At 44.6% G+C, this 14,603-nt stretch overlaps 1 protein-coding gene across 1 annotated transcript in view; it reads right to left on the bottom strand.

The window, feature by feature from the left end:
* Positions 1 to 356: 356 nt before the first annotated feature.
* PTH1R (parathyroid hormone 1 receptor) overlaps positions 357 to 14,603 on the bottom strand; it is a 121,859-nt gene continuing 107,612 nt past the window's right edge. Inside the window, exons 10-13 of the mRNA XM_056336788.1 lie at positions 12,238 to 12,332; positions 10,145 to 10,286; positions 8,951 to 8,992; positions 357 to 7,895 (exon numbers count right to left, since the gene is read on the bottom strand). Of these exons, the coding sequence (XP_056192763.1) occupies positions 7,533 to 7,895; positions 8,951 to 8,992; positions 10,145 to 10,286; positions 12,238 to 12,332 (642 nt within the window). The 3' untranslated portion in view covers positions 357 to 7,532. The remainder of the gene's footprint in view (positions 7,896 to 8,950; positions 8,993 to 10,144; positions 10,287 to 12,237; positions 12,333 to 14,603) is intronic.

The raw sequence follows: 14,603 nt of genomic DNA, 5'->3' as shown, positions 1-14,603 counted from the left end.
AGCAGAGCATTTCTGTAGCAAGAGCTGGAAGCTTTCTTTTAATTCCATTATGGAAATTGTACATGAATTCTGAGCTGTGGTCTAGATTCAGATCTGTTTTACCTTGGCATTAGACTGAGCTAACTCGATTGCCTTCAGTGGAGTAGATCCTGCCTTCTGCCAATGAATATAAAATCAACATCAGGCCTGTTTCTAACTGTCCTGCCCTAGAGACCAGTTCTGAATGACTCTGTCCACTTGCTGTAGCTATTCCATCCGCCATGGAGAGCTCTGTCCACATGGGAGAAGCCAGAAAGCCAGACACTGCCCACACCCCATCAGAGCACTCAACAGAACCTGATGGAATAAACAGAGGATAACTTATAATTACTATTTTATTGTTTACAACCCTTCTTAAGTCTGGTGCAAAGACAGCGAGTCTCTTTCTTGCTCTCTGTGCCCTTTTCTTACAAAATCACCAAGAGCAGAAGACTGTATTGATGGATTGACCTTCCACCTCTGCCACCTGTGCTCTGAACCCCGTCTGATGGGTATGATGGCACTAGGGCACTGTGCAGCTGATCTGAGCGAAACATGTTCTCATCCCAATGCTCTGGATTGATTTTGAAACTAAGAGTTGAGATTGGCTTCTAGCTGTAAAAAAAAAAAAAAAAAAAAAAATCCTGGATTTGCATCCAGTTAAAATAGAAAATTAAATACTTAACCAAGTTCTTTAAATAAGTTTTTAGGGTTGTTTTGTAGGGCCAGTTTGGGAAAAAGGAGTTAAGTTTAGAGAAGGACTCCAACCAATCTGAATTTGGGATCGATATAAACAGTAGGGGTGTCCACCTTGCTGGTGCCCTTTTTGTGGGCTTCTTTACCTGCTAGGGACAGGCAACCTCATGCTAGAGGTGAAGGAGGTACATGGGATCTGCCAGCACTGCCAAAAGACCACATCTTGGTCCCAGCTTCAACTGCTGTACTCACAGTAGAAGATACCTGCTCTAAAATCTCCAAAACCTCCTACAGACCAAAGAGCAGCCAGTGAAGATGACTATTAGCACTGAGTAAAGTAGCACCCTCATTAGGAGACCCTTTGCCTATTACAAGACTTGATATATACACAGCAAATTAATTTGGGGTTAACCACTAAATGAGGCACATCAGTGATATCTCTGTTTCAGCACAGGATTGCTTGATGTCTCTGAGCTTTAAATGACCAGTAGCTGGTCACAGGCAATCTGAACCACATGTCCATGCATCTCTCCATCCCAACTCATTCATAATAACCTTTGGAAAATTCACTACAGAGAGGCCGAGGAGGACATGGAAACATCAAGGAGACCAGATTTCTTGTTTAAAATTTCTGCCCAACTGAGCATTATTGGGGGGAAAAAAAAAAAAAAGCAGCCAACCTGCATTTTTTTGTTTTTCTTATCCATTTTGTCTTTTTCCTGAATGAAAACAAACTCAATCTGCATTTTCCAGGCTATATATATATACATATATATACAGACACACAAAACCCTCTCACATATATTATATCTATATAATTTTTATATATATATATATGTAATATATATATATCAAAAAATCAAAGTGGTGGAGTTATGGTTTATTATTGTTCAGCTAATTATGTGTCTTTACAACAACTCATATCTACTTTCTTTTGCTCTCCCACCTTTAGCTAAGAGCTAAGCTTGAATTTTGATTTTATGAGAGGTTGCAAAAATAGTTTGGGTAGAACAGAATAAACCAAATAGTTTTTATACAGATGGCAGTATTTGCCATCAAAACAAAACATTTCCCTGAGCCAACAGAATTTGCTGTCTGGAAGGTTCAACCTTTCACTTCCATGGGCAGAACCAGGAGAACTGCCTTCCAATGAATGTCCGCAGAGATGAACATGCTCTTTATTTTACTTATACAATTTATAAACTATTATGTTTTCCAGGCAAACCCAGACAGCCATAGCCAATCACGATGGAAATTTATTTACAGGGTCTTTCACAAACTCATTTCCTTTACAATTTAATATTTTTCTCATTTCAAGATACCCTAGAGGAATGAGATACAAAATCTACTCTGTATCACACTGGATGCTTGAAAAACTCCGTAGCTGGCCAGGGATATTGTATGTCCTCTGCTTACCCTGCAGAATGTGGCAGCCCATCAGAAAGAGCAGTAAAAATAATAACAAAAAAATCAAACAGTAAACCTGTTCCAGCATGAAGCTCATTGAAAAAACCCTGATTTTCCTAGACTTGAGGGTGCAGATCATCTGTTCCCTGGCAGGTGCTGTCAGCAGGTGCCACGGTGAAGACCTCTGTTAACCTGCTCACAGCCTTAAATAAAAGCATCCTCACCTGCCAAGCACTCTGCAACTTGCAGCCATCAGTGCAATGCCAATCTGTGGCAGTTTACACAGCTGAGGAGCCATTATTACCCCCCCACGTTTGGAAAATACTGCTGCCCCAGATCCACTGGCTCCTTTGCTTCCTTTGCTTCCTGTTACAGCTGAAATGTTGTAAAATTCAGATAAGGCCAGAGAAGATGTGAACTTCCCATGACAGGGCACAGACTGGTTTTCAGCCAACCCATGGGCACCAGCAAGTGGAGAAAAGCACGTACACCAGTAAGAAGAAATGTTGCACATTAAAAGACTTCACAGGTTCATACAACCTCTCCCTTAAAGGTCAACTCTTAAAGTGCTTTCTGTCATTTCATGCAGTCCTATCTCAGGTGAAAGAGTCATTGACCACAGCGAGAGATTTGGGCCAGTTCAGGGATATACTGACCACTCTCCTCATCACCAGTAATTCTGCTTGAAGCTTTCTAGGTGGAAAGTGTGCAGAAAAATCAGCCAGTGAAAAAGCAAGAGAACCAAAACTAGCCATGAGGTTTCTTAACATTTTGAAACATCAGAACCTGGAATTTAAAAACTTTTATAAGCCAGACATTGAATTTGTCAAAAGAATAAACAGGAATAAAGTACTGGAGTTCTTCCCTCTTCATGTATCTTCATAGTTTAAAAAATGGAAAATTCTTACCAGAAATGTGGATGTTCTACAACCTTCAGCCAATTGCCCATAGACAGATAAATAAAGCCAAACGTTGGCTGAAGGGTTTGATTTTGGGAGATCTTTGTGAACTGATTTGGCTCTAATATGTATCAGACAAGAAGAAGCGTAGCTGAGGAGTGGTGAGGGATAGGACAAGACATGATCTCATCTGAACCAAGACCAAGCAGTATATAGGTGTAAAAACATTTGTCTGCACATATCCAGGCAAAGCAGAAATTACAAGGCTTCTGCCAAAAGTCATCTTTAAGAAACACAAGGCTAAGGGACACTTAACAGCTCTGTGTCCCTCCAGAAAAGAGGTAGATCAGGTAGGGAGGACTCACGAGGAAGAGCACATGGTGCTGGATGGGGATAGAAGAGGTGCAGGGCTGGTACGATGAGATGAACCTGTCAGGGGGGGAGGTTCCCTACCCAAACCCAACATCTCTGTGGCACTGGAGAAGAGGACACCCATCCAAAAGATGGGCAAGGAGATTCCTCCCTGTGTGAGCCAGTGGGCTGGGGTATTGCAGTACACAGCTTGGCCCTGTGCCAGCCCCGCATGCTTAGAGAAGTGAGAGGGTCTATGGGACTCCTGAGTGTTGCTTCGCAGGATGGGAAGAAAAGGGGCACAGATGTGACACCATGGAGGAGAGAAAATCAGAAAAATTTCAGGCAACCAGCTCCTTTGGACCTCTGCCTCCTTGAAGTGAACTTAAGAAAACCTCTTTGCCTGTGTGTTTGCTGTACACTGACTCCAAAGCTGCTCTCTCTGCTCCATGGTGCCCTGTTGGACCTGAATCAGGATGGGCACAAACCCTGTCCTGCCTGCAGGGTTTGCAGTGGTCGGGGGATGAATCACAGAGTGCATCCTCACCTCACCACCCTTCTGTTTTCTGTAGCCTTCGGGACTACGTTTGCACTAATAAATCAGACAGGGGAGGGGCTGTCATCCCAGGTGGACTCAGACCTTTGGATGGGGTAAGCTGCCCTTGAGCAATGTCTGCATCTCCAGGGATGGAGGACCCCACTCTGGATGGAGGCTTTGGCTGAGCGCCTGCAGGATGCCCTTCCAGGGCAAATTGCAACCACTTATTTCAACTGTGGTTTCTTCTGGTTTTAGACACGACAGGTCTGATTCCTTCCTTGCTAAAACCAGTGAAGGATGTCCTTGTATCTCTAGATAACAGATTGTGGCCTACACACTCAATCAAGAGTTTACGATCAGCCCAGGAATGATAGGAACAGGCTTTGACAGATGTGCAGTCTGCCATACCTTAGTGACAGTTATTCCCCTGTTTTGGTACAAGCATTTTCCCAGTTTTTGCATGAATATTGTTCATGCACCTGGACAACCAGATAAAAAAATAGTATCTATTATGTCTGATTTGTAATTGAAAGAATTAAGAAAATATTTCTTCCCCTGTACATCACTCATGCCTGTAATTTTTATCTATGTTTAACAACAGTTTTTAGACATTTATTCTAAATAACCCAGTGATTAATGCATTTCAAGTGAGGGCTGCATTTTATGAGGGGTGTTGTATTTATTTATAAATAATTTTATGGCTTTTGCTAATTCCTTGAACTTTGTAAAGTGATTGTCAAACATGTTATTAAACTTGAGTTCTCAGTAACAAACACAAGCAAATAGTGAGTCATTGGTGGGATTTTTTTTTTTTGTCTTTTTTTTCCCCTTGTTCCAGCAGTGAAACGATACTAGGAAATTTCTTTGAGCGAGAAAATCAGGAGGGTCACTGCATCTACTTGGCAGGATTTAAGCACAACATACTTCTGGAAGGATGGAAAGCCAGAGCCAACATATGCAGTGTTCTCTCTCATCGGCAGTTCAGCCACATGGGATACTAAATGATGCAGCTGTACACACTCTGGCAGCTGACTGTTAGTAATGTCTGCCCCATCTGATTGCCTCCAGAAGCCATAGCAGCATCTGTGAGGGAAAGGCGAGCAGCGAGTGTAGCTGGGCTGGCCCAAACCGCCGCGGAGCTGGTTAGCTCTCCATGCCAAACTTTCACTGGAGTTGACTTCTCTTGCAAGATGACTTAACTTCTCTGTAATACTATTGCTAGCATTGTTATGTGAATAACAACAACAATAATGAGAGAGCATGAAAAAAGATTATTCTTTGAAAACCTTACATTTCAATAGCTGCCATTTGGTGGTAAATGGTTGTGATGAGTTTTGACTTATTTCAATGACGCAAGACAAGAAAAGAACATCACAAATAAATACTGGCTTTTAAAGACCTGCTCATGTACGTCTGCAGCTGGTGGAGAGGTGCTTCAGTGCCTGGCAGAGGACTCCCTCTCAGCCACCACATCCCCTACCAGGTCTGGATCCAAAACTCAAGAGATGCTGAAGGGAGGAGGTTTTTCTCCTTGCCTTCGCTGTGCTTTGGATCAGGCCCTGAGAGGCTGTGTAAAGAAGATGTGGGATGCAGAGTCAAGATCCCAACTGATCTTCCTGGCCTTCTTCCAAGTTTTCGGGAAGTTAGTCCTTAATTTGCCCATAGGAAACCAGCTGATTGCATCGACTGGATGCATCACAAGTGCTGGTTGATGTGACCCAGCATCTGTATCTAAAGCACTGGGATAGAGAGTACATTATCCCATTGATCCAGCCTGCATCCTAAAGGACTGCTGCAACCTTTCCCAATACCTCTTTCCTATTCCCTTTGAGTAAGAGCCAGGTGAGGTCAAAATGCTTCAGTTACTAGAAACTTGCAAAGAAGGAAAAAAAGAAAAAGAAAAATAGCACCATGAGAAGCTGACTCTTAGACTGCAGCAAGGGAATGGTGATGACAGGGGCTGAAGGGGGGGTCCAAGCTGGCTCAGCCCGAGTCCTTCCTTGGGGAAGTACATGCTGCAATAGGAATTTTGGCCACTGTTCCTAATTTTCCACTTCTGGGCAATTCTGTATCATGCTTGGAAACTGGCAGAGACCCTTCGCAAGATGATCAGCTGGTGTGAAACAGCCCCAGCACAACGTGCTGTTGGCCAACAAGGACTGTAGCTCTCCATCGCTGCCAAAGGTGGTGTCTATCAGAAAACACACCCTGCAAAAAAAAACCCACCAGCAAGGGATACTCTGCAGGGTGACAAAATATTCCTGGTCTCTCTTTCCTGTAGGAAGGAGGTATTTCCTTGTGCTCTTCCCATCAGAGGCAACTGCAATAGCATCTCCTCATCTGAGCATCTGTAGGCAGACACAGGGACTTTGGTTGAAGTTAGGCTTGTTTACACCAACTGAGTCTGACCCAGTGTACATATGTGTGTGTGTGACCAAACCACAAAGAGCAGTGAAGTGCAGAAGATGCTCAGAAGGTGGCCATCCCCCAGCAATCCCTGTGCTTTGATCCAGCAAATTTGCCGTTAGATCTCAGAAAGGTAGGTTTGTCTGGCTCTGTTCTGGGTGATATGGGCTGACTGTTGATGGAGTCTTACTCCTCATGAGGGTTTGGGCTAGTGAGAAACTGGACATTTAAAGGGCAGAATGAGAAGCAATTTAGAGGTTTTTAAAATGGCTGAAGCCTGTTTCCATGAGCACCCACAGAAAGAGAGGGCTGAGTTGGCTATCCTCTGAACTGATTTTAGCGACACACACACAGGTGCACACACCCAAGATCTCCAAATTGCCTGCCCTGCCTTGACACACTTGGTGGGCCCCTCTCCACTGCTGCATCTGGAAGAACAAAAGTGGCGCACCTTCTGATAACCACATTTTCCATCCTAAAATTGCACTGGTTTCTGGCTTCTACTGGGACTCAGGTCAGGGAGGGGAGAATAGAGTTTTCTGCCTGCATCTAGCAACCGTGAGCTGTTAGCTCTGCCCACCCCAGAGGAGCATTTTGCCAAGGAGTGAGATTGCCCAACGGAAGGACATGAGACTGGTAGTACTGAGCTGTCCGTGTTGAGTGCTTGTCTGCAAGGCCGGGCAGCTGTGACCCCCAAAGGGGTCTTGACCAGTGTTGTGGGTATTACCAGGCAGACTTTACCGGGAAAGCACAAACCAAACTGAAGACGGTGATGCCCAGGGTGGCTTGTACCCCTTGGCAAGAAGATGGCACTGTACACTGCCTGCAAGACTCTTGCTTTACTGGGTGAGCCTCCTGTCCTCCTTGGCTGCCCACGCTCTCCAAGAGGTCCAAGGACCACGTGTTGCTTTGCAACCCTCCCTCGCAAACCCTCAGTATCGCTGTTGTTCAGCAGGTGGCAAGGCCAGCGGCTCTGGATAGCCCTGCCTCTGTTAACACCAGGGAGACACAGATCACTGAGTACATGCATGTGATCGACAGCTGGCCACATTGGTGGCTCACTTTTTTTTCCCATATAACTTAACCTCTTGTTCCACAGAACAGAGAAACTGTATGGAAACCCTTGGCATCCGATGCGTGGCCTGATATTCTTTTGCCCACTAAATGCTCTCCAGGAACCTTTTTCATCCTTTTCCTTCTTTTTTTGCATCCTCTCTTTACATCACTGTCTCTCTTTCTTCCTCAACAAGTACTGTGGGTCTGTCTCCATCATAAAGCCCAGAGCCATTCAGGTACTCCTCATCTTTGTTGTACTGCTCTGGTCCAGAAGAAGGCATGGAGTTTTCAGAAATGGACCCATTTTTTACATAACCTGGCAAATTCCGGTGTCCATTGAGGGTCCCTGGTATAAGTCTCGTATTGAGATGGAGGGCAAGTGCTCCTCTTGTGGCTACATTTGTGATGCTGGTGTGGGAAACCATTGGTCCATAACTGTAGGTTGTGCTCCCACTTCGTGCTTTCCTTTTAAAGTCAAGTGCTAATGTCCACCTGCTCCATGACTTCTTTATTTCTGCTTGGACCTGGGAGACAAGGAGGGGAAAAAAAGCATGAGTGGGAGGAGATAGGGGCAGACACTATCAGAAGGAGGTAGTATCTACTGACAGAATGGGTGAGAAACTCTCTGGGGAGGGAATTTGGAAGGAACAGTAAATTGACATTAAATATATCCTTTCCAAATGAAATATTTGACATTGCAAAGCTTGAATGGATGAAAACATCTAACTGAAAATATGGGTTAACTCTCTCCCAGGATTAAGGGAAGGTAAGCAGCACATCGAGGAGAAAGCCCTCTCAATGTGCCATGAACGTCAGGGATGAACTACCTCCAGAGGTGCCTGAGTCACTAGAAATTTCCTCTGGGAAGGAGTTAGCTGACTATTGTAGACTAAGTATCCCACTTTGAGATGGCTAACATTAGGATGAGATCAATTCCCTTTATGGTATGGATTTTATCTTGGTTTTATGCTGTAGAACATAAGCAGCATATTTGTAGTTGCAATCCTTAAATCCATAAATCCCTAAAAATCCATACATAGACTTAGGCCAAAACAATTTTATGCCAGGCCATGAAAGTAGCTCTGCTCTTTTCCAGTGCGCATGCACTGACCATCTAGTATCTTAGTTTGCAGCCACAGGGGGACTAATGGAAACAAAGATTTTAAAGCATATGACTCTGGAAATAGGAAAAAAAGGTCAAAAAAGCCTAGGCAATCCAAAGGGCTTGCTGGTCAGGCAGCTACTCTATTGATCCACTTTTTTTTCCTGCCACAGATCTGACTTTAAGCAGCACTAAAGAGCACTTGTGCTGAGAAAAGAAAAACCTGTATGTTCCCATTTTTTTCTCCATTAGCTACTTCCAGCAGCTCATTTCTTGGTGACCTATTGACCTGGATGTTGTACGTGATCAAAATCGAGGGTATGAACTTTCTATGTGGACTGACAGATCTTTGACTGACTGCAAAACAGGGCTGTGTCTCTAGAATAAGTGAGGATATGCTGCTGTGCATCCACCGTCCGTCTGTGTGTGGAACTAACCTAACAAAGGAGGGAAATAATTAAGAAGACGGTGACTTACCTCTCCGTTGCAAAAACAGTATATGATGGCAACAAAAAATCCCTAGAAGGAAAAAAACCCAACATAATAATGTTAATTTTGCTGCATCTTTTCTGATGGCGCTGCCCAGCATCCCAGTGTTCCTCTGAAATCAAGAGCATTCATAATTTGATGAGCACAACACGCGTAAGAAACCTTGCATTGCTCAGTAGTGCATGAGAGAGGGATAAACACAGACGTTTCCTTGCAGTTGATAGACTATATAAGCCCTCTGGGTCACTTTCTAGCTAACAGGTCTATTTTCACTCCTGAACTTTTTCAAAGGTTCTGAGATGGTGATGGGTGCCTGGAAAGGTGGTGGGGTCTACTCCACCAGAGGTGTTTACACGTATCTCCAGTGCTCCAGGAGGGGAGGGTGGAAGATGGTCCTGATGGGACTTTTCCAGCTCTGGCTATAAGTGGGGCAGCCTGTGTATGGAGCAAAACTGGCTGAGTGGGATCAGCAAAGGAGTTCACATGTGAGCAATCCATCCACATCTTTTTGTTGGCCAATAGTTTACCCAATGAGGTCACGCACTATTTTATCCTGTCTGCACCCAACATGAATTGTGGAAGCACACGAACACAAGCTTGGTCCCCATCTCCCTTACAGTTTCTCTAAACTGCCATCTGTCCAGGCCCACTGTCCACCTTTCATCAGCCACGCTGGGTAACCATGACAAAGACAGCAGCATGCGAGCCAAAAGCTAACCTCTCAGGGGAGTGTGTGCGGTGATGAGCAAACACTGCTCTGCTTGTAGAGAGTCGCCTATTCTCGCTGCTGTGTCTTGTACGGGACCAACGCTGTGATGGAACCTGCCTTTTGCCCCAACCTAGAACTGAGGAATCCGCTCACAGGACTGAAAGAGAACTTGGGACAAGCAAATTGGAAGCTAATTTGAAACAACATACCTTTGTGGATCTCCACCAGCTTACGTCTAACCTGGATCTAAAGAGATTAATATTTTGTGGGGCAAGTTATCTTTCAACAGGAACGCTTTTTTTGTTGGCACACTGAGCCTTTATACGTGAAAATACTGTCAAATTGCCTTGTGAATGAAAACTGACATATTGTAAAAACAGTCCTGCTTCCAAAGACAACCTTGTGCTCCAATTTCCCCCCTCTCCCAATGACATTCTCACAGTTTGCCCCCATACTTTTAACAGTTACAATACCTGGAAAGAGTTGAACAGCATTTCATAGTGCATTTGAACTTGCCAAAGAATCCCTGACACATCTGTGTATGGCATAGCCATGAAAACAATATAGTGAACGCCAAACAGAGGCATAAGGACGAGGGTAGATTTCAGCAGCTTCCTATAGCAATAAAGAAAGAAAGACACAGAGGAAATTAGTGGATGGAGGGAGCCTCCCAGCCAGGCTTGCCCACCTCATACCTTGAGTGTGAGTTGTGCATAATTTTACTCTTGCTTACGTGTCCCCTTGGCTAGACTTGGATACCTTACATTTACAGAGGCACCATGCCCACCTGCAGTTTCAAACTGTTGCTTCTCTTATGGCATGTGACACAACCCAGCCCATCCTCCAGAGTGTCTTGATGTGCTAGTCTAACCCTCTGCACATGTATTCCCCCACGTGATGCTGTTGTAGGTACTGGAGATGAAGACACTCAGGTGTCTTTTTCAGCCTCAGACTATACCCAGCTTTGGGTCAGGAACATAAGTAGAGCGTGGAAGGGTGACTGGAAGGAAATGGGCGCTGCTGCTTCCAGCCCTCAGCCTCTGACTGGCACTAAATCCCCTTCTCCCAAAAGGATGGCTCTGCTTCAGCTTAGAACAACTAGACATGGTCCTGTACAGCCAGTAGGTGCCACTGCTTGAGCAGGGCGGTTTGGACTAGATGACTTCCAGATGACCTCCAGACGTCCCTTCCAACCTCAACTGTTCAGTGATTCTGCTTGCTTGTTGAGGCAAGACATGAAGGTCCACCCTGGGTTAGTGCCTCCTGTGCAACGGGCAGAGCTGGTGGAGAGGGAGGTGCATGTAGGAGCAGAATTACTCTAGATATCAAGGGAAGAAGGACAGTGCACTATGGGGTAAGCAGAAGGCGAACACTCTTAGGAGATGCTCGGGACTGCAGTATCACTTGGGAAATGCCTTTTTAAAGCAGTAGCTCCATCTCAGTGTAGGGCCTGTGCTGGGGACTGGGGGAGGTACGGCACAACCCTGACTACTTGGCTAGGTTTCTGCCTGAGGGAACCAGCTTTTCCTGGAAGTGATATTAATTGAAGGATTAAACTTTCTGCCAAGAGTTAAAGCAAGTTACCAAGTGCAGGCAATTATTGAGAAGGGCAGACATCACTACCAGAAAGACCTGGTACCTCCTCTGTCCAGCAACTGGAAACCACTGAGGGAATTTAACACATTAAAAGGAGAAGGTCCCATCCAAACCATAATTAATAGCAAGCTTCAGCCAGGGGTAAATAAATAAATAGATAAATCAGAGCCCTGACAGGGCAGCAAAGAAAAATGGAGAGGTGTTTTCCTGCCAAATCTCATTGCTGCTTCAAATGAAATGTCTTGTGTTTGGCGAGTGGGATGGTAGCAATGAGCTCATGGTTTGCAGCCCAAATCGTTCTGCTCTCCCCCTTTGCATGTGTCATGGTCAGTCGAGCTCGGAAGATTATGAGAAACCTGGGGAGCTCTCAAGCAGCCAAGGTGTCTCAGCAATCTGCTTTTTCTGTCCAGTTTTGACCATGCTACAAATATCCCAAATTATCAAGAGAGAAGAGCTGGCAGAACAAAAGAAAACAAAACAAACAAGGAAAAGCCAGATTTCCAGCAAAGAGCTGGGAATCATTTTTTTATTTCAGCAAAGGCACTGAAACACTTGCTGAAGGGGAGATTTAACAAATAGACCGAGTTTTACAAAGCACAGGAGGGAAATAAATAGAAATAAATAAATTGGTACTAGTTTTAGGGGCTTCAACAGCATAAATAATGCTTTTACTTTTCCACTTTTGGTTCAAGGCCGGCACAGCCACTTCCAAACTGGCTGAAAGACTGAATTCCTCTTTTAACCTATGAGGCTGGTCCCCCAGGTTGGTTTTGAAAAGTTTAGGAGATGTTTAATCTGCAGTTGATTCATTCTGCATTACCAGACTTGGAAGACAGAATTCTTCTCATCTTATTTTAGACATCTACAGTGCAGACGCCATGAACTAGTCACCCTGGGCTCCCTCTGTAGTCAGTGGGGTGAAACAAGGACTTTGACATCTCCCAAAAAGTGGAAAGGCTATGTGACTTACCTGTACTGTTGCCTTGAGTCACACCTCCCTGCATTCGTCTCTCGTAGCTTGGTTGCTAGGACTCTGATAATATTGATAAAAAGAATAAAATTTACCTGGAAGAGGTGGGGGAAAAGAAACAACAAAGAAAGGATAACTGTTAAAAAAGACCCAGGTGATGGTAGCGTTGTTTAGTCAATGCTTTCCCCAAGATGAGTCAAGGCGCTGTGGCAGGGTCCTGACCATGCTGTGTATGAAGCTCCTCCTGGGAGAGCTTGTCCCGTGAAAAGGATAAGCTCCTCCTGGGAAGACCCAGTGTTTGGTGTGTTCTAGTCAGCTGTGCTTAACCTGGATGGCTGAGAGAGAGAAGGGAATGACATTCCCTGACAAGGTGTGTGCATCTCACATGGAAACACCTACACCTGAGCTAGCCAGCCCAGCAGACACTGCGTAGTTGGGTATGAGATCAATATATAAGGCTGTGCTTACCAAGCATTTTGAGGTATGGACTACAGACATCTCTGAATTTTCCACATCACCTTTTTTTTTTTTTTAAAAAAAGAAAAACTTCATACAGTGGTCTCACAAATTTCTCAAACTTAGTTTGGGGTTTAGGGAGCAGAGCGAAATTAGGTTGTGTTTGTCTCTTGCAGCCCACCCAGGATTAAGATCTCATCAGGCTGAGATGCATTAGTAGGATGCCTTTCCATATTTCCATGTGCAAAAGGAAAAAAGAGCAAGAAAACTGCACTGTGATGAAGACACAGAGTAGACTTAACTAGAGATGACAAATCAAGAACGCAGAAGGGCAATATAACCATAAAACTTCAGTTGTATGTTGGCTGCTAACCCTCCCTCTGGAAGACGGTTTAGTATGGATCAGATAAGGACAGCAGGGAGGTAATGTCTACTTCCCATACAGGGAGCCACATCTGTGGACTCATCTTGCGGCCAGCTGCTCAGTCAAGTTAATCTAGTCCTACAGGAACACGTGCGTGGTGACCCATGCAGCAAAAGGTAATGGCAACATCTCATGGCTACCCTGGCACTGAACAGAGATGAAAAATAGGGAGACCTTTGAGGGATTCTTGGCTTTCTGGAGCTTTTCAGAGACTGGTTTCACTGGGGCTGGGATCACACCTGCTGCTGCCCCAGACAAACCCATTCTTAGGACTATGGGCAAGGCCACAAGCAGAACCATCCCGTAACCATCTGCACTGGGCAGATCCATGTTGCCAGGCTAACACGGATGCCCATGGCTTTTTCTGGAGACTTGCAGCAGTCATTTGACTTCTCAGATGCCAGTATAGCAACATTTCAAGGAAACAAATTACCATGCCACACACAGGCTCATAGTTTTACGCCCGAAGGGACTGTTGTGAACCTCTAGTTTGATCTCCTGCAAAACGCAGTCCGTAAGACCTCCTTGTATTCATTTCTGTTTGAGCTATAGCAGATCTGGGTTTCAGTGTTTCCATGACGGAGATCCTACCACAACCATTGGTAAGTCGTTCCAATGGTTAATTATCCTTACTGTTAAAACAAGTAGCTCCCTGAGCCGCTGAATGAACACGGCCGGTTTGCTATGGCTTTGTCTTCTGTGGTTGGATTCCTTCTCCTTTAACGAGGTGCAAATTCATATTGAACAGCTCTGCTCTGTGTTAAAAAGGGGGTAAAGCTGTACTACACCCTTTCCTTTGAAGGGGCATTAGTAGAATTTCTCTCCTGTATCTATTTGACTGTTTTCATGAGGTTTGTGGGAATTTAACATCCATGCAACCCCATTCCCTTAGTTACATTTGGTTGGAATTTACTGACTGGCACAGAAATTGTAAGGGAGGGATGGATAGACCGACAGGCAGAGAAGCACACAGCCTGGGGGCATAGAATTCATTTTCATTGGAAACCAATCTGAAAGGAGCGGAAAAAAAAAAAAAGCAGGCTTTGTTTCTCATGAGTTTTTCTAGCTTAAAAAGGCTCAGAAGTGGGATCTTGTTCTGCATTTGTCTGCTAAAAGAAGATGTCCAACCTTATCACAGTCAGGAGGGAACTCCTCTGACTTCCTGAAACATGTGCTCAGCTTCAGAAGAAATCCAGACAACTGCGTAACATCAAAGCTAGCAGCAAAGCTGGAGTGGAGGGATTTTAAGCCCCTCAACCTCCAAATTCTCTGCAAGTACATCCAGAAAATGCATAACTTCTAGTCCAGCAACGTATGACCAGCTAGTGTGGGAATTGAAAAGGCAGCCAAATGAACAATATGAACCCACAGAAATTAAACAGAAACAACCCACAGAATATTTCTGCATGATAAATAGCTGCATTTGCAAATAGCTAGGGTACAAGCACAGCACAGCCTCATGGAGAAACATTATTTTTACAAGGAT

The sequence above is a fragment of the Falco biarmicus genome, chromosome 4, assembly GCF_023638135.1.
Source record: "Falco biarmicus isolate bFalBia1 chromosome 4, bFalBia1.pri, whole genome shotgun sequence".
NCBI classification, from domain to species: Eukaryota; Metazoa; Chordata; class Aves; order Falconiformes; family Falconidae; genus Falco; species Falco biarmicus.
The sequence above is the reverse complement of the archived record's forward strand: the minus strand, read 5'-3'. Positions and strand labels throughout refer to the sequence as shown.